General features: G+C 46.3%; 1 protein-coding gene across 1 annotated transcript in view; it reads right to left on the reverse strand.

The window, feature by feature from the left end:
* LOC143389997 (AF4/FMR2 family member 3-like) overlaps positions 1 to 25,980 on the reverse strand; it is a 178,330-nt gene that overhangs the window by 26,141 nt on the left and 126,209 nt on the right. The window contains 6 exon segments of the mRNA XM_077108156.1: positions 619 to 746; positions 2,051 to 2,255; positions 6,080 to 6,204; positions 10,431 to 11,428; positions 11,431 to 11,527; positions 18,038 to 18,224. Of these exon segments, the coding sequence (XP_076964271.1) occupies positions 619 to 746; positions 2,051 to 2,255; positions 6,080 to 6,204; positions 10,431 to 11,428; positions 11,431 to 11,527; positions 18,038 to 18,224 (1,740 nt within the window).

Consider the following 25,980-nt stretch of genomic DNA (forward strand, 5'->3'; position numbering starts at 1 on the left):
TCTCCGTTGCTGAGGCTGGCTTTAAATTCCCAATCCTCCTGCCTCAGCCTCCGGAGCCACTGGGATTACAGGTGTGTGCCACCACCATACCTGGGTTTTTCTTCTACTTTTATACTGATGGAAGCTGCCATACCAGGTGAAAGATGACAGGATATTTCTATAAGAATCATTTTAAAGAATATGGCAGCTGGGTGCAGTGGTGCATGCCTATAATCCCAGTGGCTCGGGAGGCTGAGCCAGGAAGATTGAGAGTTCAAAACTCATTCTTAGCAGTTTAGAGGCCCTAAGTAACTCAGTGACATCCTGTTTCTAAATAAAAAAATACCAAAACTACGCTTCTTTCTGATAGCATAAAACTCGCAGTGGTTCAGGTTCCAGGGTCTTGGAGACTCTCAATTCTCCTGCCTTCAGCTTCCTCCTCTTCTGGAGCCTCCCTCTTGGCACTGGCCTTTCTGTCTCTTCATTCAAAGTTCAGGCTCCCTTTTAAAGAAATATTTAAATGACCAAGCCATGTGAGAGGGAAGTGGGCGCATTGTGGGCGAGACGCCCGTGTCTCCTACATGCCCAGCTCCCACTTTCTGCTGCCCGTCACCATATTCGGAAGAAGTCCAAACTTACATATCATCGAAGACCAGTTTCTGCCGCTTGCAGTCCCTGTGGCCGCTGGAGCCTGGAGACCAGGGCTCTGTTTGGGGCCGGGTCTTGCTATGGAGGAGACTGTGCTCAGCATTGTTGTGAGTCGCTTTCTAAACAACAAACAACACAGGAGTCCTTGAGACACTCGCCACCTGGCTGGAAGAGTGACCATTAAAAGGGCATCTTTTGCTCTACCTTGTGCTTCAGAGTTGATGGTTATTATGTCTCAATAAAGAACAACAAATACGGTTTGAGAATCCCTCATTCAGAATGCTGGGGACCAGAAGTGTTTGGGATTTTTGGATTTTTTTTCCCCCTAGACTTTGGAATATTTGCATAAACATAATGAAAGATCTGGGGGATGGGACCCAACTCTAAACATGAAATTCATTTGTTTCATATCTGCTTTATACACATACCCTAAAGGTTATTTTTTTCAAAATGAACTCATCCTGGGAAGATGAGTGTACCAGGGCCACCTCCACTGGAGGCCAGCATGGCTGTGAAGAGAGGCTCACCTGTGGTGTTAGCTAGTGTAGGGGCCCAGAGGGGCTGGGGTCTTAAGAGAAAGTCACTTCTTTTCAATCTTTCTTTGTGGGGAGGGCTACCTGGGATTGAACTCAGGGGCACTTGGCCACTGAGCCACATCCCCAGCCCTATTCTGTATTTTATTTAGAGACAGGGTCTCACTGAGTTGCTTAGCACTTTGCTTTTGCTGAGGCTGGCTTTGAACTCACGATCCTCCTGCCTCAGCCTCCGGAGCCACTGGGATTACAGGCATGCACCACCGAACCCAGCTCTACCTCTTTTCAATCTTATCACCACCATTTTGCAGATAAAAGAAATGGGTTCCAAGATGAGACAACCAGGGCCAAGATCACCCTGCAGCTGAGTCGGGGGCGCAGGGGAACTGTGCACCCAAAGTTATCCATGAGACTCTGCTCCTCCCCAGGGAAGTGCTGGCATCACCCGAGACTACGGGAAAAGGGGTGGTTCTGGGTGTCCCCCACGGTGGCTGGGACACTGGCCTATAAGGGTGGAGTGTGAGACCTGCAGATTTTCATATAGTTTCAATCTCAGATTTAATTCTGCCATGGGATAAGGAAGTTTTCCCAAAACTCCCAAACTGTTCTGCCCCAGGATGGTATTTCTTTGGAGTTGGAAATCCTGCAAGGAGGCTTCATAAACAGAGAAGACCTGATTTTTTTTTTGCATGAATTTATTCTTCTTCTGCTCTCTGTGAGGAAGGCTGAGGGAGTCTTCTCCTCTGCCAAGTCTCCCCAAAAGCATCCTTCAGAGGTTCTCTGCAGAACCTCCCAGATGAGTGGAGACTCCTAAGCTGGGCTCAGAGGGTGTGGCAAGGGTGTACCACTGCATCCCGATTCTATGTGGGAAAGGAGGGGAATACACCCACCGTGAGGTCCCCGGCATGGGACTGCAGTTGGCTGTCGGTGGCCTTAGACTTTTTGTTGGACGAGGAGGAAGTGAACACACCATTGCCATGAAATCGGCTGGAAGAAGTCAAGTCCTCGCTGGAATATTTGTGTTTAGATGCATCAGAGAGAGGTGAGATGGGCGATCGGAGCATTTTTTCATTTTTATTTATTGGTATTGCCAAGCTGAAAAAGTAAGTTACAGTAATAGAAAGTCACACAGTCAGCATAGGGAAAGGTAAGTACTTACCCCTGACCAAACCTCCCCTATAAGACCTGCAGGTAGGAAGAAATTTATTAGTGATTATTACACCAGGAGCAACCTTATGGCCACAGGACCCTAACAAACAGTAGCCAATCTCACTCACTATTTCTTTCTTTTTCAGTGGGGGGCTACTGGGGATTGAACTCTGGGGCACTGAACACTGAGACATATCCCCAGTCCTATTTCGTATTTTATTTAGAGACAGGGTCTCACTGAGTTGCTTAGTGCCTTGCTGTTGCTGAGGCTGGCTTTGAACTCATGATCCTCCTGTCTCAGCCTCCTGAGTCACTGGGCTTGCTGGCATGCGCCACCAGGCCTGGCTCATTGTTTCTTACTCTGGTAGGATGAACAGTAATTCTGGAATTAGCATCAAAAGGAGTGGCCAAGAGTAATGATATGGAATTGCATGTTCCAAGTTTTTCATCCAAGAATCTCAAAATAATCACCAATTTTTTTCCTTATAAGCTGAAGCATAGAGTAATGGGACAGTCAATCAACAGTGACAAATGAGTTCTCCATTGCTACAAGGACTTTTGCCAACATCTGAGCTTGTACTCATTATTAGATAGAAAATAATAGAATCACAGGGCATTCTGTGCAGCAGAGTGCCGATGCTCTATTGTTGAGCTTCCCAATTACCCAGGCATTGATCAGAGTAAACACAGAACAGAGAAACTGTTATTAGAAATTACAACTTCTGATTTTTAGCTCTTTATTTTACCTTCAAAACGACTGTCTATTCTTGAATATAATGTTCTCTACAATCAACCATTAGAGAGAGGGATTCACTTGTATTGAAGTCTCTGCAATGGATATTATGTTGTAGGGAATCTCTGCATTACTTCAGGAGAAAAAATAAAGTATTGTTTGGGGGGCAGACATATCAGCCAGAAATAAACTCAATCACTGTTAATTTAAGATGGTTATAGAGTCAGTTTACAAAAAAAAGGGTCACGCCATTTAATGAAGATTTAGTCATTATTCCTGGGGTCATGAACTCTTAATTGCACGTGTTGATTATCATTGCAAACAAACCATTAAAGTCACTTCAAAAAGCAATTTCCTTAGCTGGTGGTCATGGTGGAGAAATTATACAGGCCTGTAGAACAAATGACAAAGCCAAGCTTCTTAATGTTACATACATAGGTAGGTGTGGAGACAGAACCTCTGGTTCCAGAAGCAGTGTGTGTCTCACAACTCAGAAAGCAGTGAGCCGATATGTTCTAGGAAAGCGCTTCAGGTGACTCCAAAGTTGCTCATCTAGTGATGGTGAAGACGATGGTATATCGGATGTGAAGAGCCTGAGAGTACTAGCTTCTTAAAACATGAGGGGAAAAGACCTATTTCTAAGTGTCTATTATTTTATATACTTCATGGTTTTGGTGTGCATGAAAAACAGATTATGATGTTAAATATTGTCATGGGCATGTGATTGTTCCTTCTTCAAAAATATTTCAAATTTATATATTCCTAGTTGACCAAAGAAACCTTCTCTGGAGCTCTTAGGGAAAGGCAATTACCTATCTCTGGGACCATTTGACGGCACCAGTAAAACTTGACAGTAGTCAGAATGGCAGCTATTATGAAGACAAACAATAAGTGTTGGCGAGGATGTGGGGGAAAGGTACACTCATACATTGCTGGTGGGACTGCAAATTGGTGCAGTCAATATGGAAAGCAGTATGGAGATTCCTTGGAAAGCTTAGAATGGAACCACCATTTGACCCAGCTATCCCTCTCCTCGGTCTATACCCAAAGGACTTAAAAACAGCATACTACAGGGACGCAGCCACATCAATGTTTATAGCAGCACAATTCACCATAACTAAACTGTGGAACCAACCTAGATGCCCTTCATTAGATGAATGGATTAAAAATGTGACATACATACACAATGGAATATTACTCAGGAATAAAAGAGAATAAAATCATGGCATTTGCAGGTAAATGGATGGAGTTGGAGAAGATAATACTAAGTGAAGTTAGCCAATCCCCTCAAAACAAATGCCAAATGTTTTCTCTGATATAAGGTGACTTATTCATAGTGGAGTAGGGATGGGGAGCATGGGAGGAATAGAGGAACTCTAGAAAGGGCAGAGAGGTGGGAGGGGAAGGGAGGGGAAGGGAGGGGAAGGGAGGGGTTAACAATGATGGTGGAATGTGATGGACATCATTACCCAAAGTACATGTATGAAGATATGAATTGGTGTGAACATATTTATATACAGAGATATGAACAATCGTGCTCTATATATGTAATAAGAATTGTAATGTATTCCGCTGTCATGTATTTAAAAAATAAATCAATTAAAAAAAAAACCAAAAAATAAAAACTTGACAGTAGTTATGGAGATATGCAGACCACCTCTTGGAAATTTCACTCACACTGTGGCATAACTGAACATAAGTAGAACTATCAGAGCTGGGAGGTTCTGCCAGGCAAAGTCACTACAGCAAGAGTTTTTTAACTTGAGGTCCATAAACTTGGATGGCAAAAAGTTACATCTTCATTTTCACTAACCTCTCACTCAAATGGAATATTTCCTTTAATTACAAGCAAGGGAAAGAAATGAGAGGAGCGGGTACTCTGGAATCCTATTAGCAATGCCTGCCATTGGGTCACCAGTAGAAATCACACATCATGGATATTTTCAGTGGCCACAGGCATCCTGAAATATCATTTGTATTCAACACTACTTGACAACTACAGTCACCACGAAATCAGCCAGGGAGGTTATTTAATGCATGAACAAAGAGGTGCATATCACATACTTAGGTAATTTGAGGCTGCAGTCCCCCCGTTCATTATTTTCACAACATTTGGGGATGCCATCCCTCTGCACAGAGGGTTGCCGTTGTCCCTCCTATGCAGACCTTCCGCCTCCTGGCCGCCTTCCCAGGGGGAGCTGAGCACGCAGTGGGCCCCCACGTCTGTGCCCTTGCTCTCCAATGTCCTCTCCCAGTTTTAGTGTTGCTTTATATCTTTCCCTAACCTTTTGGTTTACATTTTTATGTGTTGTGCTGAGACATTAATCTCCCCTTTAAAACCCTGAGTGGACAGTCGGGGAGAGTGAGGGTGTTAGCGCAGAGCAAAAGCTGCTCCTCTGTGGAGGTGTTTCTAAATGGAAGGAGCTTCTGCGGTGAATGATGAGCTCCTGGCTTATAGAGAACCTTCAGGACCATGCCCTGCTAAAGAGCCATTCATCACAGAGGGGTTTGGTGCATAGTGGGGCCATGTGGAACCCCTTCAGAGGAGATGCTGGGTAGCTTCTTGACCTTGAAAGCACAGATCCTTTTGAATTCCACAATTTTAGTCTACATGGGGGCCTTTAGGGGCAGCACCTGGAGAGCCCATTCCTCATCCTTGTAATAGCCTTAATGTTCTTTGATCCCTAAGCTACCCTTAATGTTCCCTTAATTTTCTTAAATCCCTGAGTTAGCTACCATTAAAACACTGACTTGAAAATTCAGTTGTTACATTTTGGGGGGAAGAAATGTGTTTGGGGAGCACAGAGCTGTGTGCACCTAGTAACTGGTCTCAGTCACAGAGGAGGGCCTGACATGGCTATTGGGAGTGTGACGTGAAGTCCACATTGAGCATAATTACAAAATTTAGGTTATACTAAGTCTGAAGACTAAGGCCAGAGCATGTATCAAAAACTTGGATTCTCTCTCCGAGTGGCACCTGCCTTTCAGATCCAGAGACCTCTCCGGCTCACGCCCACCTTTCAGGGAACATGCCTACCTGTTGATGTTCATGCTGCAGTGGTTTGAAGACAGAGTATTATTGGCGGAGTTGGCTAGTCAAGTAGATCTCTCTTTCTCCCCCTGGGCCTTCTTCATCTCCCTGTAGTCATCTTCGTTGTCGCACTGTGTGGAAATAAGCAAAAGCCAATCAGCTTTGGATTTTGAGGGGTCATAAGGTGGTGCGTGCTCCAAGACACTTACTTCCAAAGAGCAAGGCCTCAGGGTTGGGGGTGGGGGTGTCTCTCAGAGAGAACCTGAGTACTAGTGGCTGAGCTTGAACAGCTCAGGAAACCTGTATGGGTTTAGTATTGACAGCTTATTGAGAGGAAGGGCATGATCAAAATTTGAGAGGGGACATTTTTAATGTTGCAACTTTCTCAGGATTTATTTTTCCCAAGCAAACTTATTCTTTTTTTAAAAAATATTTTCTAGTTGTCAACGGACACAATAGCTTTATTTATTGATTTATTTTAATGTGGTACTGAGGATCGAACCCAGCATTTCACACATGTGAGGCAAGCGCTCTGCCACTGAGCTACAGCCCCAGCCCCCCTTAGCAAACCTATTCTGAACCCACACTGTAGCCTGAGCATCACCCATCCTGGCCTCTCAAGGCATCAGGATAAGGTGAAAAAAATGCATATTCCCGGGGCTTACTGGGGTAAGGGTGGTGGCTGGCCTGCACCTTTTCACCTTGAAAGCCGCACCTTCTGTGGACGGCAAGCCAAGATGCCTTACTTCTAGTTCACAATTCCCAGCCGGTAACATCTTAAAGTACCTTTTCACACTAGGGACTTGGACTGCGTGAGGTGTGTCAGGGTGCAATAGCAAGGCAGTCCATGAGAGGAGTCCTTCCGGGGGTCAGCAGGAGCCCGGCAGGGTGGGATCTTCAGGGCTTCCTGTGGTGTTTTCTAGGAGACAAGTGTCAGCCCCTGAGAGAGCACCCCTGACCTTTTCTCTCTAGCTGGGACAGTGTGGCACGGCCTCTGCCATGGGTACCTCAGATCCTCACACTGTAACAGTGGCCCCATGGAGGACCCAAACCAAAGCTGAGTCCGTGGTCCTCAGTTCCAGGGGAGATCCAGCACCTTTGACAGACAGGTCTATGGGTTCCTCTCAACACCCAGGATTGACTGGGATCTTCACACCCCAGGATGTTGAGTAAAGAATGCTACAAAAACGTCCTTTCACTTCTCCTGTGTCATTGCTTACTGAAGACTCATTAGGTTTTGTGAGTAAAGCTGGTGTCAGGCTTAGTGGTAAATAAAATTTTGCAAGTTAAAATAAAAAAAGTCACTGATACCACAGCTATTTAAATACAGACCATTATGGACTTTATATGTACATCTTTCTGCACTTCTCTCTGTATGCTTATGTATGTCTACAGGGTTAGATTTATTATCTATTCAGAGGTTTATCAATATCTACTTCTGCATATTCCTTATATATTTATTTCCATCAGCCTACCCATTTATCCATCGAGTTCAGAGGTAACATCCACACTGATTCCTAGGTGATTAATCAATTGATTCAACAAAAATTTTTTTTGAATTTTTTGTTGAATCAATTTATTCAACAAAAATAAATTGAATTTATTCAACAAAAAATTGCCAAAAAGCAATAAAGGAGGCAGGGTGCCTAGGGAAAAATGGGAAACAGGAGCAGGGAAGAAATGAGCTAACGAAATTGTATGGTTTGAATGTGTTGTGCGACCCTGACACCATTTTATAGTGAAGAGAATGAAGTTTGGAGAAGAGAAGGTCAGCTGGTTGAGGTCACCCAGGAGGCTAGGGCTAACCACAGAATTTCTGAGGTCTAGTGCAAAATGAAAATGCTGGGCTGAAAAGCAGGAAGAGTGACTTCATGCTGGGTGGCGCACGCTTGTAGTCTCAGCAGCTTGGGAGGCTGAGGCAGGAGGATCGCAAGTTCAAAGCCAGCCTCAGCAACTTGGTGAGACCCTAAGCAGCTTAGCAAGATAAAAATAAAAGTAAAAATGAAAAATGGCTGGGGGTTTGGCTCAGTGGTTAAGGGTCCCTGAGCTCAATCCCCAGAAATTTCCCTACCCGACAAATGACCTCATCAAGTATCAAGTAGAAAACATTTCAGTCTCCCACCTTGACCTGCCACGGTGGTATTTATTTGTGACTTCCTGCTGTGCTCCTTTGCATTTGGGGATAACCTGGGGGCCCTGGGGGTAAATGGAGACTTTCAAGGGCTGGGGCTGCCCTAGGATAGGCACCTGCATGTGGCCCACCAATGCCACTCTGGCACCTATCTTCTGGGCTGACATGGATGGCAAAGCCCAGTTAGGCACCAACCACCCCTAATACGGACCCATAGTAAATGGGCCACCCCAGGGCGTGCAAGCTTCCTTGTGGATCACCTCACTACCTCCACTGAGGCTCAGCAAGATGGAGACCCTAATCTTGATCCTTGCTGTGACTACACCTGAGCACTATCTGGGGCAGGGGGGCTGGATGGTCCCTGGCCTGAGACCAGGAGGAGGAGAAGACTGTACAGGATGGAGGTTCTAGAAGGCTGAAGATCAGACAAAACTTTTCCTGAAGTGATAGGTAGGTAGAGGGACCTCCACACACAATCCATCACTAACAAGACCCAAATTCAAAGACAAAATGAAGAATTTCAAGATGGCGGCCACAACATTCAACTCCATGGGAGCCTGTGTGGCTGCTTTACTGCTGCAGGGTCCATGGAGCTGGCACTGGAGGAGGAAAAAGTCAAAGATGGGATCTGAGGTCAGGTCAGCCTGGTGTCCACATCCACATACTTCCCACTACATGTGAGCACTCTCAGAGCAAAGGGGGATCCACCATGTGGGCTCTGAAGGTGAATGGAAACTATGCTGGAATCTCTTGATAAAACGGTCTTTGGTTTTAGCAAAGGTAAGTAGCTACCTTTGAAGATATTTCTTTTCATGAACTTTGCTGCAAGGGGTTCAATTCTGCTTCATAGGGCTGTTATTTAATGTAACTATATGAAGATACACATTCTTCAGCACTTTGTGATAAATTTTCCTGCTGATGGGTGTCCTGTGCAGGTCATGGAAATGATTATAATAGGGAGACTGTCTCCTTTTTCCATACAACTTCGAAAGTGAGGAACACCTTTATCCTGGCCAGGAAAAGGCAATAACCTTACTCTCTAGACCCTCTTAATCAGGGACTGGAAACAGCTATAAAACCCATGTGTTCAGTCTTCTTTTTTTATTGACAGACTAGACTGCCCTCTGGAAACAAAAATATACACAAACCTCAGACTGACTTCTTATTTTGAGACTCTGGCGCCAGACACTGCCTGGGTTCATTCCTGGCTCTGTCCCTTTGACCCACATAACCTCAAGTAAAATCACTTTAGGCTTTCATAACCTCCGTTTCCTCACCTGTAAAATGGGTACAACAATGATATTTGCCTCATATAGTTGAAAGGACTAAATGATTAAATGGTACGAAGTGCTTTAACAGCATCCCTTTTGGGAACATAAATGCATGTTAATTATTGCTGGTAACAACTCTGTCCCAAATTTGGAACTGTCTATGAATATTTACAATCTTTACCTATTTTGTTGTTCACTGTGGTTTAAATTACTTTTGAAGATACAGAAATAGGAAGGGCAAAAAATCCTGGGAATTGGTTTTACGTTATGATGAGGTATTCCCTGAGCATCTGGTATCTGTTGCTGGGGCAGCTCCAGCCCCTGTACTTGAGCTGTCCTTCTCCCTCCCACAATGCCTCACCTGTTCATCTCTCCTGGTGCCACTACATCCCCCCACCTCTGATTATTCTAACTCCCTCTCAGAGCCCTCCCAGCCCGTCTCCACCAGGTAGCCCTCCCTGATTGATGCTACAGGCTGCTCTGAGGACTTGGACTTCAGTACTCATCCCACACCCCAGTCAGGCTTAAACTTCCCAAGGATACCGGCTTCTTAGGTAGATGAGTGATCCACCACCAACTCATCCCATCCCTCCCAGGGAAGAATGGGGTTCACCACACTTTCAACTTTCACACGTGCCCAGCTTGGGTCTGTCTGCAGACACTAGTACCTGTGTATCACCACTGCCACAGGCGTTGGGACAGGGCTTAATTATCTTCAGCTATAAAATGGGAACAGTAACAGTACTTGCCGCCTTGGACAGTCCTAGGATTTAACTGGGATTATAGATGTTAAGTACTTAACACATTTGGCATAAAGTACTATATAATTGTTCGTTAAGGACACGAAAACTCCTGCTGCCACCTACAATCCCAGCCAGCAGCCCACCTGTGCTCTACCCCTGGCCCACAAATTAAAGTCCCCTCCCTCCCAGACACCCCTTTCTCCCAGGACTACCTTGCGTTTCCTCTTGGATTTTGGCAAAGTCTTCTCGGTGGGCGTGTCCAGAGCGTGGCTGGGCGGAGCGCTTTCCGAGTCCTTGGCTGCAGGAGCGCTCAAGACTCCGGGCTCCTGGGGCAGGTGTTCTGGGATCCTGGACAGGAGGGTCAGGTCAATTTTGACCCAGAGTGACCTGATCTCATCACTGTCCTTCAAGGGGGAGAGAAGTTCGTTCCTGCCGAAGGGGACCAGGGTGTAGAACTGCTCCTCCAGCTCCTTGGCGATGTCACTGGTGGTCCTGGCGTTGATGGAGCCCACGGCCGCGCGGGGGCCGCTGCCGCTGCTGACGCTGCTGGCGGCCTCCTTGAGTCTCTGGTCACTCCCAGAGGAGGCGGCGGCCACGGCCTGGCCTTTGGACAGAGGGTACTCCTCCTGCTCCGACTCCAGGTCCGAGTCCGAGGAGGACGAGGAAGATGACGACTCGGTCTCGATAAATTCCTTGGATTTGGGGACGATCCGGCTCAGACCCCGCGTGCGCCGCTTCTCGCAGGTCACCGAGGAGCGCAGCTCCTTGCGGTGGCTCGTTCTGCTGTTGCCGCAGGGCCTGCTTTTGGCGGGCTCCGGGGGCACCACCACGCTGGCCCCCAGCGCGTCCGCCGCCGCGGGCTCCTCGGGCCGGTGGCAGTTGGCGCCGTCCCCGGCCGAGGTCCTCTCGGTGCGCCTGGTGGGCTTCTTGCCCGCCGACCTCCTGGCCGGCGCGGGGGCGCTCTCCGCTGGGGCGCCGGGCACCGCGGGCGGCGGGGCGGCGGCGCTCACGGCCACGGCCACGGCCGCGGGCGGGGACTTCTGCTTCACCCCTTTGCTGCCCGGGGCCTTGTTGGCGGTCCTCGGCCTCTGCTCCTCCTTGCAGGCACTCTTGAGTTCCTTCTCCCGCAGGCTGGTTTGGCAGACGTCGGGAAGCTTCCCGCAGTCCTGCACTTCATCTTTCACCGGGGCGTAGTATTGATTGCTCTCGGCCCGTGGTTTTCATTTTGGATCAGAATAGGAGGCTTGTGGGGATTAACTTTGTTGAGCCATTTGTCCAGCTGCCACTTGTTAGAGGATGCCGGTTCAGCCTGAAAGAGAAAACCCGCGACAAACAAAACACCTTTTATTACAGCTTCCCTTAAAAAGGGCCGGGCTGTTTTTTTTTTTTTTTTTTTTTTTTTTAACCTTGACTGTACTCCTCTGGGTGCATAGGCAAAAAATGAGCGGGCTGCCAGCAAAGGGATGCGGCAGCCCTTGGGCCCTCAGGGTGCTTGGACGGTGGTGCTGCTCTTGCTGGTCCTAAGCAATTAAGTAGAGCCCATTGGAGTCTACTTGAAAAAATAGGGGGCTAGCACTGTGCCTTGATGGAAACCATTTCAATCACTTCCAAGCATTTAAAAAAGAATACCTACACACACATGTATATTTTAGATTCCTTGAAACTTAAGTGGGGAATAATAATTCAGAGACTGTAGGCATTAAAGCACCCATTTCTAGTGAGACCAAACCTTGGGAAAAATCAAGGTACCTATATAGGAGCCCAAAGAGTTAGCATGTAATTTTTGTAAAAGGGAAATCAAGGGCATAGTTATTTAGCTGTAGAAGCATTAACTTTGGGAAGGTGGCTCATTTAGCAGAAGAGAACTCTCCTGTTCCAGAGAGATGTTAAAAGGGGTTAAGAACCAAGATCTTAATGGAGTAAATGCTGATTCCAAATAATATGAAGACTATTAGTAGAAAACAGATATACCGAGAAGGGTAGAACTTCAGCCAGAGTATTTTCAGTTGATGACTAGAGATGAAATAGGGAACATGTTTTGAGGGTCAAGGTGAAGTATTTTTCCTTCCATATGGCCTCCTCACCCCTGAGTCTGCTGCATCTGTTGTTTAAGGGTGAGCAGAGATACCATTCTAGAACAAGAAGTTATTGCTCAATATTCTCCCCACTCTGCCAGGACTGGGGATTGAACTCAGGGCCTCATGCATGCTTGGCAAGCACTCTACCACTGAGATATACCCTCCTCTAGTTTTATATTTTAAATTTGATCAGGTAAAGTCTAGAGTTAGGATCCATTGTAGGAGAAAAATTTGCTCTTAACATGATAAATTTCAAAAAATTCCTTTGATTTATGAAAATCAGCTGTTTTCAACAATGAGGTCTGTATTAAGAACAGCACTTGAGGGTCTGGGTGTGGTCACAAATCTGACAGGGGTGAGACAACAGGGTCCTAGCTGAGCCTGGAAGAATTGGGGAGGTCCTGCTCAGGAACATGGGAAGCCTCTGATGGGGCAGAAGGGCATGGGACCAGGAGGAACTGACCACACATTGTAGAGATTGGCCAACCAAAGTGGTGGCAGGGACTGTGGATATCTTGCTCCTAACATATGAGACTGATTACATTTCAGGCAAAACCAGCACAGGGTGTCCAGTGACTTGAAGGAGCAAGAAAAGTCCAGTAGACGCCAGAGTAGGGGCTGCGAGGGTGGAACATGGGCATCTTTGCTTATTCTCATGTCTCCCAAAGAAACGGGGCTCCAGAGCAAGGGAGCTCCCCACATCCAAAATGTTTGGGATCAGATGCATTTTGGATTTCAGGTTTGGGAATATTTGCATACCCATGATGAGATAAATGTAGGGATGGAGCCATTCCCAAACACAACATTCATTTATGTTTTATAGCACCTTGTGCACACAACCTGAAGATAATTTTATATAATATTTTTAATAATGATGTATGTGGAACAAAGTATCAGAATTTCCCACTGTGGCCTCAGGTCAGTTCTCAAAATGTTTTGGGTTTTGGAGCATTTCAGATTTCAGACTGGAGGGGCTCAACCTGTCCCTTTTTTGCACCTCTGAGCTGGTATGTTTCAGTTCTCATTTTGTTTTAGCTTCTCCTCTAGAGAAAGGCAAGAAGGGACCCCTAAAGAGCACACCTGAAGCTGTAATGGAAGACGCCCTCCTGGAGTCAGAGGAAGCAGGGCAGGGTGATGCCCAATGGCTTCTTTGCCCAGGGGCACCCTCACCTTCCCTGAGATGAGCAGAGAAGGCCTAGAAGCTAATTGGGTGGCAAAAATTAATGGCTTCTAATCTCATCTCCCCACCCCCATTTTTCCCATTATGTGACCACTGGGGAGTCAATGCCTTTTAAAGCTGTGCCTCAGCTTCCCCATACAAATGGGCCTACTGTGTGGGCTGCGGCCACCCTTGCAGAAGGGGGCAGGTACTGGGGGGAGGGCTCACATACGTGGGGCAGAGCACCCGTGCTGCCCTCCCAGTGGAACACTGTTCTCTCCTACTCTAAGCCTTCCACAGCTCACATGGGAGTCTGTAGCACAGGGTGAGAGGCATGCTGAAACAGCCAGTATGAAGAGGGAAGGGCAGAATTTAATACTTTTTGCCTGGGTCCCCTGCATGACGTGTTTGAGGGTTATTTTTTCTGCACTTCACAGACAAACAAATCAGTCCGAAGTACCATTTTCAGTACACCACTAAATCACGCTCCCTTTCTCCAGGATCTATGATGACCTCCTATTGCCTCTCAAACAAAAGCCACATTCCCCTCCCTGGCTATCGTCCAAAGAATATCATCCTGCGATCAGCTTTCATTGCTGGAGCACCTACCAGATGCCTGCCACTTTACACGTATTACCTAATTTAATCTTCACAGATAAGAAATAGTATCTCCCTTAATTTGTAGATGAGGCTCAGAGAGGTTAAGTGACATGTCCGAAGCTGCACAACTCCCAGGCTTCACCAAGACTGAACTTGTACTTGCCTAGGTGTAAAGACCAGATTCTCTGCATGGTTGCTTCACTAAACTCTCCCACTATTCTCTGGTGTGTGTGGGGTCATTCCTTTGAGAAATGTCAGTCCTCAACCTAAAACAATAGCATTAGATCTGATTTTTGGAGCAAACACCACTAACTCTCCAAACAATGCCTGCTGCCCTCCATCTACTCAATAGCACAGGCTTTTGATGTTCATATCTGTTCCATGTGTACATGCCTTGAGTGAGTCTTTAACAAAGCCCAACACTTCTTTCTGGCCAGGACAGGCCCCTTGCAGTATCCACGGAAGGCCTGGAAGAGAGATCGATATGACTGCTCCCAGTGAGTGAGCTGTCAATCAAAATGTACCATTTGTTCCTGACAAACACCTCACAGATCAGGCAGGAGAGAAATGTCCTACATTCTGGGGAGGAGGTGATTGTGGCCAAGGAAGGTGAAATATCAGAGAGTTAAGTGGCAAAACAGAGGGGAAAATCCAGGACCTCAGATTAGTGCACCCAGGCGTGCAGGCTGTGGTCCACCTCTTGAGCGCCATCTGGGGTTTCTGCCTGATGTTTCTATTTGCTTTCTGGCTTGGTGTGCTAGAGGTCAGCCGCAACTCTCTTCCCTGGTTATTTTTCTGACTTATGTAGGAGCTCCCCACCACGTATCTGCTCCTCTGTGTCCTTCCTAGCACCTACCGCTGTAGACCTTAGCAGCTTCTGATTAGCAAGAGCCTTGTTGAACAAACCAGCAATCACATTGATTCTCAAGAATGATCTGGCGCCTGGCCTAGGGGCACACACCTGTAATCCCAGGGGCTTGGGAAGCCGAGGCAGGAAGATGAAGAGTTCAAAGCCAACCTCAGCAAAAGGGAGGCACTAAACAACTCAGTGAGACCCTGTCTCTTAATAAAATACAAAATAGGGCTGGGATGTGGCTCAGTGGGTGAGTGCCCCTGAGTTCAATCCCTGGTGCCCTACCCATAAAAAATAAAAAGAATGATCTGGGGCAGCATCTTCCAAAATATGCTTTTAGTTTTTATATTCCATGAAGAAAGGCTGCCATGCTGGGTCCATTTGGGAAAAGCCACATTGAAAACCTGTGTTTCCATGAGCAATTTTTAGGGCAGGGTGATGCCCTAAAGTGCATAGGTGTAAAGAAATGGGATTGGCTTACTTTATCCCAGAACTCACAACGACCTGACCAAGCTTGATCCCCCACCCCCATGTGCCGGTGTCAACGTGCCAATCCAGTGAGCTTCTTCCTGGCACGGGAGGGCGTGTGATCCAGGAAAACTCCTGAGATAAAACCCATGGGAAAGAAATGAGGCTGAGAACGACTGAGCACAGGTCAGGCCCTGCAGAGGGCATTCGCAGCCATGGAGATGTTTACAGTGGCCCTTCCAGGGCAGCCTGCAAAGGAGGCCTTACGTGATAGGGATTCACATGACAGGAAGTGCTGTTCAGCAATCAGGTCCATAAAGAACAGTTTGCATGAAATTCAGTGGAGCACAGCGGGGTTTCCCAGCTCTGGCACGTTGAGAGGGAGGACAAGGTGCCTTGAAAACTCACAAGTGCCTCTTTCTACTCCTGGGTCAGGATGGTGTGGAGGGGAAGGGAGGGCCAGAGCATCTCACTGCAAGGCAGCACCAGCCCGTCTGCGCAGTGGAATGTGAGGTGTACGGCTACCAGGAGCCCCAGTGATGTGTGGGGTTCAGGAAACAGACCTCAATGCTTGTGAGGCTATGGGGGTCAGCTCCCTCAGAGAGAAGCAGGGGGGCTGGGAAGGAGGAGCAGGATCTTGCTACTTCCCATGACAGCGATTTTCAGCCTGCAAACCTATTTCCCTCCTACAGGGGCTATGTCTGTATTAACCTTGGGAAAGATGTAAGAGAACCTTACTTGGACTCCAATAAATATATCCCTTTCCAGTAGGAAGGAATGACGTCTAGTGTGGCTAACACACCATTTGCCACTTCTGCATTCCCTGCACCTCGAGGAGCAAGGAAGCATCCTTGGGGAGCTCAGATTTCTAGAAGACTTGCTGTCTCTCTTTCACCAGAGCCTCTGAGACCTGCCATGAGAAGGGCAGCAGTTAACCTTTCACCATCCAAGAGGTCAAGGCCACGTAAAGATCTCAGTGATTTTTAGCAAGACTCTGCTTAAAGCACTTCACAAATGTACTGCTCTTGGCAAGGTTTCAGCAGATTCAGTAACTCTGGGATTCACATCTCAGTGTGTAAACAAGACTCAGCACTCGCTCATGTGTTCAACCTGCGGTCACAAAGAAGTGCCCCCACAGGGAGGTCTTCACTTCACGGACAAGACCCCTTATTATCCAATCCAGGGTCCTCACGCCTGGCTTTTGAGCTGTCCCTGGGAGTAGTTTCTTATAATTTGATGTTCTGGAATTTCTCAACCAATTGTAGCACAAAGCAGGTTTAATAAAGCCTGCTTCATTCCTCTTCTTGATTCTATTTAACTACTATATTTTTTTCTGTTTCGAACGATCCCTGTTAGGATGTTAGGTCTGTGAAGACAGGGCATTTTCTGATATGACTGCTGTATTCCAGAGCCGAGCCCAATGTCTATGGCTCTTTAAATATTGGTTGAACAAACAAAGAGTGAGTGAATGAATGAAATTGTGAGGGAGGAATGATAATGTCAGTCTCTCGACTAAAAAGCCAGGGATAAAATAAGCTATGAGGCACTCACAGGGTAATGTCACTAAGGGCCTTTGCCTTATGTGGGTGGGTAGGTGGGCAGATAGAGAAACAAGCACATCAAGGGGATCACATGCTGGAGGAGGGCTTATTGAAGATGAGTGGAGAGCTTTGTCTTAGAGCAGAAAGATGCTGAGGAGGAAAGGGGGACTGTGGAGGGATAAAAAGAGAATCCAGAGGGACTGTAAGCGTCCCTCTGTGGAAGTGCCTTTGGGGGGGGGCACAGGTACAGAAGCAGCAAGAGGGCTGCTGCCCTCCCAAGGCCCTGGGCTTGCGTTAGCGGCTGGTCCCCCTCAAGTGACACAGAGGGTGGTCAGTAAAAAATCAAACCCGCAATCCACAGTGATGTCACCTGTTTATACACTTGGGAAGAAGCTGTCTTTTATTCCTTCTTTAGAAAACAAAACCTACACTCATGGCTCCCAGACTTGAGACCTTCTCTCTGGGCCCTCACCCAAGAATCTCTGGGCTCTGAATTACTATTTAATTCCCCCCCCCCCTTTGCACTTTAAAGTAGAAACAGCAATGGTTTTTATTAGGACCTTATAATGTTTTTATACGAGGCACCTAAATCTTCCCCATAGATACTGGTCATGGTTGTAAAAGGTTTCATTATTATTTGTAGGTTGATGCTAATTTTCCCTTTTTATATTTTCACAAAGAAAACACAGTTAAGAGGATTTTATTAATATTTATAGCCCTTGTTCTTCTGATCCGTGACAAACTGCAAAAAAGGTAAGACTCTGAGCATGCCTGATGCATAAACTTTCTGTCCCTGTGATTTACTGGAGGTCCCACTTCCCAGGTGGCGAACTTTCCTGTCTGGTTTTTGCCTCAGCTGACCCCGAGGGAGACCCCCCATCCATAGGTTATTTCCTGTTGGTGATGTTTACAACATACTTGGAAATTTCTGGAAGTCAAATAGAGAGTTTTGGACAGTGGAAGATGATGCTTTGAACTTCAAAGGAAGCAGTGTCATTAGGAGAGTGGGAGGAGGGGGCGGAGCGGGGACAATGAGGGGCCCCAGGCCTTGCTGGCTCCCGGGGGTGCCCGGTTGGGGGCGGGGCAGGGAGGTGGCCCGAGTGGTGGCGGCGCCGCTTACCTCGGGGCTGGAGAAGTGCGGGGGCTTGCCGCCCTCTCCCTCGCTGGAGCTGCTCTCGGTCTCCGAGTCGGATCCCGAGCTGCTCTCGGAGTCGCTGGAGGAGCTGCTGCTGCTGCTGCTGCTTCCGCTGCTGCTGCCCTTGCTGGAAGGCATGGAGGTTCTGCAGTTGGTCTGCTGGACCACGGCGCTGCCAGCCCCGCAGGCCCCCAGGGAAGGAAAGGGAAGGAAAGCCAAGTGAGCAAACAGGAAAACGCCAGCAGGCTGCCACCCCGCCGCCGAGGGGGCTGGAGGCGCGGTGCAGGGGCCGCCCACGGGACCTGCCCTCCAGGGCAGCAGGAGGGCTGCTCCAGACCAGACCGCGGAATTGCCCAGGAGGGAAAGTGTGCCCCTCGGTGGCTGGGCCCTGGTGATAAGTGTAGCCACTTCAGAAGGGAAGGTGGCATAACATCGGAGTTTGCACGTCCCTGCTGTGCTGGGAACGGCTGTCCAAATGCACCCCTGAATCCGATCAGCTCCGGGCAAGAAAGTCCAAAAAGCTGGAAATACGTTTGCAAAAGTATGCAAAAAGGACTGCTTTATTTTTCCCCAGAGGAAAGACGGCAAGAATTCGGACTGGAAGCAAGGGCACAGTGTTCTGCTCCCAGCTCTCATGGCCTGCTGCTGGAAAGTTCCAGAGATTTCGGGACTGTCAGAATTAAACATCTTGCTTCACTCTTTTTTTTCTGCCCTCAGAGTTGGGTACTGCTGTGGGCAGGGGGCTGGCACAGTGTAGAAGAAAGTCCTGCATGGACACACTTGTATCTACCCAGACTTTAAAATTCCACCCCACAGTGGCTCATTGAAACAGCATTTCAAACTTACACTTAGGTGTATATCTCCATGATGAAATTTGCCCAAAGTCCTTACCGACTCACAGACAACAGGACCAAATCAGTCAACACTTTCCAATGGTAATAAATGAATTGCAAAAAACTAAAATGGCACATGTCCACCCAAAGAGCATTCAAATCTAAGAAAATTGCAGTACTTACATAATATTCAACATCTTCCACCTTCTTTTATTAACGGAACTGAACCACACCTGAATTTGTTCTTTCGATGTTAAGTTCTAAACCCAGAAAATGTGGGTCACTTTTTCATGCTGAGTCAGCAAAAAAAATCTGCCTTCTGCTTCCCACTGTGACCACTGCATCCTTAGGGCAGGACGTAGTGGGGGGGGAGGGGGGCAGTTCATGAGGGTTTAAAGCTTCAAGTGCAAAGCAGCCTGGAGAACGGAAAGGGCACTTCTCACCCATCCCTTAAATCTCTGACAAATGCTCAGCCCAAGGACAGACTCTCATAAATCCTGGTTGTGGGGCTGGGGAGGTGGGCAATCCTCACTGGAGCCTTTTCTTCTCTATATAAACCACCAGACAAGAAATGATCTCGTAGGAAAGCTGATAACAAAAGCAGCTTTTTGCACTGCGGGGTTAGGGGAAACCTTGGAGGTTTTCATTTCTTTCCACTAATGTCAGAGACCATACCCACGGTCTCCCAAATTCTTGATCAGACCATAGTCTCATGACCTGCCTGAGCAGCAGGGACTTCTTTACCAGCCTATTGTTTGTGTCTGATATTGAGGGAGGAATCCAGGATCTTGAGGCAGGGGAGGGAAGGGGGTAGTTCGTACTCAAGGGATTGCACCATTTCTTCCTTTTTTATATGAATGAAAAATCTATCTTCCTGTTGGCTGAGTGAATGGAGATGGCTACTATCAATGGAATTAGACACTAAACAAAACACTGGATTCTGGCCAAACGTGAACATCTGGGATCCTCATTAATGGTTTGTTGGTAGGCCAACAAAACACTGAGAGGAAAACATAAAAATACCAAGAAAAGCAAAATAACACATGGCCCAAAGACTTCCTGGTGAAAAGGATGGTGGGGACAAATATGGAAGGAAGCGATTTGTCTCCCTGCCATACTCTGGGATGACATCTGCCGAAGACCAGGACATTAAGAGGAACAAAGAACGTTGGGTTGGTTTTTATAAATGATGCTCAATGGCCTTGATCTGTATGTTCTACCTGCTTAGATTCACCCAACAAGAAAACTTGTGAAGCTTGCTGTGTGTGTGCCTGGGCTTTGTGTGCACCAGGGGTGCCATGTGCAGGGATTCCTTGTGGCTTCCACCATGGAGCGAATGGGTGTCTAGTGAAAAGCAGCATTTTAATTTCTGGGAGAATATCCATAAAACCAGCTACCACGTTAATGGTTGCTGTCCTTAGTAATCAGACACAACAGCCCGGGGAGACAGAATCTCCCATTTGAGTTAGATTGGCAGAAAAGCTTTATACTCCTTTTTTTTCTTCCTTAAATTAGGAAACTGACTGAAAATGACAGTTTTACTGGCAGAGCTATTATTTGTTTTTAAAACAACGGAATGAGCCAAGAATTTAGATCTTCCCTCATGCTTTGATTCTAAGGGTTGAGAGGCTCACGATGCCTCTGGGATCACGATTGAATAGAGTCAGCCCCTGATTTATGATGAGTGCTTCACAAAGGATTTTCCAACTTTACTGTGGTGCAAAAGCAATATACATTTGTTCAAAACTGGCTGTAGGATTCTGTGTGTGGGAAGAACCCTGATCCAGAGATCATGAGATCCACCCCTCTACCTCCATGTCCACAAATGCACCTCTGCTAGCTGGTCTAGCATGGGTCCTCGGGGACAGCTGGTCATCCTGGCCACAGCATCATGCCTGCTGTTGCCCTGAGTGCACGCAGCTGCTTGGTCTCTGCTGGGGCAGCTGCAGCAGTGAGGCAGGAGAAGGACGAGGAGGCCAGGATGGTCATCCCTGCAGGTTAGAACTAAAATGAGGCTTTGTATGTTGAAAATTACAAACTGAAAATGCTAGCCTGCCAACTGGCTGTCATGCTTACAAACTGGAGATACTTCAAAAAAAAGGAGCAGAACGTCTCCTGAAACGATGACACAGCCTGGTTGACACGAGGACACCACTTTGAATGATTTTTAGGATACTTCCCGCCAACCTCCTGGACCAAGTGCATGAACATGGTGTCACTGACTCTGAAGACATTGGAGAATGTCCCCGAGGTCACAGAATAAAAGTCTTTGTGTTACCAAAGCTTAGCACGGTGCTTGTCCCGTGATAGACAGTCACATGTGATTACTGATTGAAAAAACAAAGATAACAAAAAAAATCTACCACGGAGCTAGTGAGTCTTTAAAGAGGAGCCCTCGCCTTTCAAAAAGGCACCTCTTACACTCTTTCAGTTTGAACACTTTCTTTTTTCCTTTCAGAGAATATATTTTTTAAATGAACTCTAAATTTCATCTGTTATAATTTAAGCATGGCTCCATGGAGGACAGTTTGTTTACTTTATGCATTTTTATTTCATGGACTGTTCTCTGCTGGCTTTGTGAGTGGCCAGGGCTGAAGTATACCTTTGAGACGGGTCCAGCTTTCTTCTCTGCCATGTGCTTGTCATTTTTCTTCCTTTGGCTGCAATAACGCGTTCTTCTCAGAATCTGGCCTGGGCTCGGATTTCTCTTACAGACCATAAAAGAAAAGATCTGGAACCAAAATGACAAGTCCTGGGTTTCACAGGGGAGGGTGCGCCCATTTGCCAGGCGTACTGTGGGGCCTTTGGATTCGTATCCACAAGCTTTTGACTGACGAGTGAGTGACTTAGAGAGGCGCTCTCTGCCTAATCCAGCATGTGGATGGCCGAGCTGCCCCGCTTAGCACCTGCGTTCCACAGACTCCATTGAAGAGTAAGATTTAGCTCCTTCTCACTGGAAGAACTCAACAAATGCTTGATTTACAAACTATCATCAGCTCCCTGGCCACAGTGCCCCATCTCTACTGATACCAGGTGATCTAAGACCTTGATGGTAGTAAGAGAAGTAAAAATGATAAAAGTTGGCTTGAGGAGGTCTCTGTGGATAGATTATCTTCCATAAAGTAAAACTGATAGTTGGTTCTGAATCCAAGCCTTTGACCCAGAGTGGCAGCCTGGGTGGACTGGATCGCCCAGTGAATGCGGGCTACCGCTGGGTGGATCCTGCCATGCTGGGGCGGGCCTGTGGCCCAGAGCTAGGGCCCAGGTGAGCCAGGGTGAGCCTGATCAGTGATAAGAAAACACAAGTGGGGGCAAACCTGAATGGAGATGGCAGGAAAATTACTTGAGGGCTAACGATAGCATTGATTCTATCTAAGATCTGATCAGCACAAAGTTGGACCAATTAGTGTTGGCACTTTTCGAAAACCTGATTAGTCTCAATCTGGACCAGTAGTGTTGACCCGATAGTTACATAAACTCCTAGACAAGCACAACCCAGAGGCAACCTTCTGCTGGGTCCCCTCTCATCCTGCAGGATTCTGTGTCTGTTCTTGGCTCCGCTGCAGCACTGGAGGGCATGGCCACCATTGAGAGCTGCAACATGCTACTCGATGGTAGTGGAGGAGAATCAGGTTTTGTTGGCTGTGACCCTCAGAGCGGACACGGGCAGGCATTCCCGGCCTTGACTGGCTGCTCACACTGACACAGGCTTTCTTGACTGGAAAGGCCTGCAACTTACGCAGACCCCATCTGCCGTCAGATGCAGAGAAACTTTGGTTTCAGTTCTATATCAATGTGCTGCTTGTTCTGCTGTCACTCCGGGACCAATTTCTCCATAAACGTGGCTTTTGAAGCTCTTCGCGGTCTGGTTTCAATCAGTTCTCTAGCTTCACGTCCATGAGTCCATCCTGACTCTTGGCCATAATATATTTTCCATGATATTAACAGCTTACCTCTTTTAGAACTGGGGGGCTTCACACATGCTATTTTTTGTGTTAGAAAGTCCTTTCTCCCTTTCTTCTTTTGGCTATTGTTACCTCCTACATGCTCTCCAAAACAATGATAATATATTCTTTTTTTTTAATGGGAGATCTTTCCATATTCTTTTTTTAAAAATCTTTATTTTATTTTATTTTTTATGTGGTGCTGAGGATTGAACTTAGTGCCTCACGCATGCCAGGCGAGCGCACTACCACTTGAGCCACATCCTGAGCCCATGATAATATATTCTATTAAATGTTTCCAAATCCCCATTTTTTCCCTTTGAGTTCCTCTAGCACATTTCTCATTTTGTTAGGATAGCCCAGAAGGAGAGGAATCATCTGATCTGTCCATGCAATATTATCTCCAGTAGTAGAGAGTTTGGTTTAAATAGATTCTCAATAAATGTTGACTGAAATAACATGACTCTTAAGATAGTGTGTAAATCAACACATTTTGATATACTATGAAAGGGCCCCAAAGAATTCATATATACACACATGCTAAGAGCCCTAGCGAGTAGGAATGACGCATGGCATTTTTGGTTGAAAGGTGACGCCAGCAAGCCATTGAGATGATAATGATTATGTTAAGATGTGCATTCAATTGGATATTAGACCCCTGCTATCCATCCGCCTTGGCCTGCTACTTTGGAGCTCTCCGGGACTCCCAGAGAGTTCCCATTGGTTGGGGAAGTGCGGTAGGAGGGATTTCCGGAGGAGGGATGTCCTGTTGGTGTGGTGTCCCGGGAGAAAGCCGCATGCGTGGCGTTAGGGGGAGTTTTGGAAATAAAGTTTGTTCCTGCTTGAGTGGCTCGTGATTTTGTGCCCAGCCAGACTGCGGCACACACATGTATTTTTTTTTTCTGTTGTCTTGGATATGTATAGGATTTCATAAAACAGCAGCTAACTTTAGAAAGCTCCCACCTATACAACAGGTTAAGAATGGAACACCTGCTGGGGGCCAGGCAAGTTACAAAAATGAATGAGGGGTCCAGATATCAAAAATAAAAATGCTTAACATTTGATGATGATAAATGACAGTGGATCTTTAGCTGCCCAGCGGGGACACTGCTGAACTGGAGGGTCCTTTTGTGTCTAACACTTCTCCTCCATGCTTGTATCAAGTTTGCCATGTGGGAATGAACTCAGTTTTATAAAATATTTTGATTTTCCAGATAAGGTCCCAAATTACAATGTTTGTGCATCAGCTTTCTGTCACTGTGACAAAATACCAGAGGTAATCAGCTTAAGGGGTAAAGGACTTATTTTGGCTCATGGTTTCAGCCTGTGGTCAGTTGTCCTTGCTGTGGCAGAGGACATGGTAGTCAGAGCATGGGACAGAAGAGGTGTGCTCACCTTGTGGTACTGGTTTCCTGGGGGATTTGTGTCATTTAGAAATATGTAATGTCCTGCTCAGTCCCCGGCAATTTTCTCTGCTCCTAAATTGACTTTATCTGATACTAATTTGGTCATTCCTTTCTTTCCTTTTTTATTTTTTTACTTTGATGTTTCTTTTAAATTTTTTAAAAATTTAACTTGTACATATTGATGGGTACATATGTATCTGTTGTGTAATGTTCCAATCAGGGTGAACATAACTGTATCCTCAAACAATTATTATTTCCTTACATTTAAAATTCTTCCCAATGGTTTTAATAAAACATTTAGTACATGTCTTCATCTATGGTCATCCTATAGCATAACAGCATACCAGAACTTTTACCTTTTACCTCTAATTTGGTACCCATTGTTCAACCTTTCCCCATTCCCTTTCCTGCTATGCCCCCAGCTTATGGTAATCATTAGACTCTGAATTTCTATGATATTAACTTTCTTATATTCTATGGTTGAAATTGTGCACTGTCTTTCTGTACCAGGCTTATTTCACTTACTACAACAACTCCCAGTTACATCATGCTTTCTTCTGACTAATGTTTTTATTGTATACCTTTTCTGTCCATTTGCTTTCAACCTATCTGGATTGTTATATTTGAATTGATCATATAGGCAACATATAGTTGGATTACAAATTGTTACTCTCCTTTGCCAAAATATCTTTTAATTAACAAATTTAGGCCTTTTATATTTAATGTAATTACTGATGTATTCAGAACATAAGTATGACATTTAATTAATTAGTTTTGAGACTTGGGGCTCACCATCTTCCCCAGGCTGGCCTTGAATCTGTGCTCTACCTGTCTCAGTCTCCCAAATAGCTGGGATTTGGGGTGTGTGCCGCAAAACCTGGTTGACAGTTTATTTTTTGTTCACCTCTTTAATCCTTCTCTTTTGTTTTTTTTCTCCCTTCCTGTTGCTTGAACATATTTTAGAATTCTATTTTGAATTTACTTTCAGTGTTTTTGAATTTATCTCTCTGAATAGATTTTTAGCTTTTCTTCAGATGTTATATATACAATCTATCACAATACAGTGGGGTTTCCATTCTACTAGTTTGGGTGGAGTATAGAAAACTTACTTCCCTGATCATCTTAAGTATTTCTTCTACATCTAGAGCCACAGCAAACAATGTTTCAAATGTTGCTTCAATGAGCCCAAGAGGGAACTTTTATTGTCGTTACCCCTATTTTTGCTCTTTCTGTTGTTCGTTGATATCTCCTCTCGATGCTTCCATCAGTATTCTTCCCTCTCTGTTTCGAGACCTTCTGTTAGTCGTTCCTTTAGGGTGGATCTGTGGTGACCAAGGCTCTTGGGTTTCCTCCATCTCAGAAGGTCTTCACTGGCCCTTCATTCCTGAAGGATTTCATGGGAAGAGAATCGGGGGCCGACAGTTCTTTTTCTCCCCCAGCACTTGGAAAACGATTTGCCACTTCCTTTCAGCCTCCGTGGTTTCTGAATGCTGTGTCATTCCAGTTGCTGGACCCCACATGTGTGGTGGTCTTCGTCTCTCATGGCTTCCAGGGGACGGAACCCAGGGCCTCGCACGTGGTGGGCTGCTGCTCTAGCCCAGACCTACAACCCCAGCCCCACGACTTTGTATTGGCCTTTTATTTTCAGAAGCTGGACTGTGATCTATCTTGGCAGGGATCTCTCCAGATGCATCTTGTTTGGGGTTCATCTAGCTTTTTGTGAATCTATACCTTCATGTGTCTGA

The sequence above is a fragment of the Callospermophilus lateralis genome, unplaced genomic scaffold, assembly GCF_048772815.1.
Source record: "Callospermophilus lateralis isolate mCalLat2 unplaced genomic scaffold, mCalLat2.hap1 Scaffold_177, whole genome shotgun sequence".
NCBI classification, from domain to species: domain Eukaryota; kingdom Metazoa; phylum Chordata; class Mammalia; order Rodentia; family Sciuridae; genus Callospermophilus; species Callospermophilus lateralis.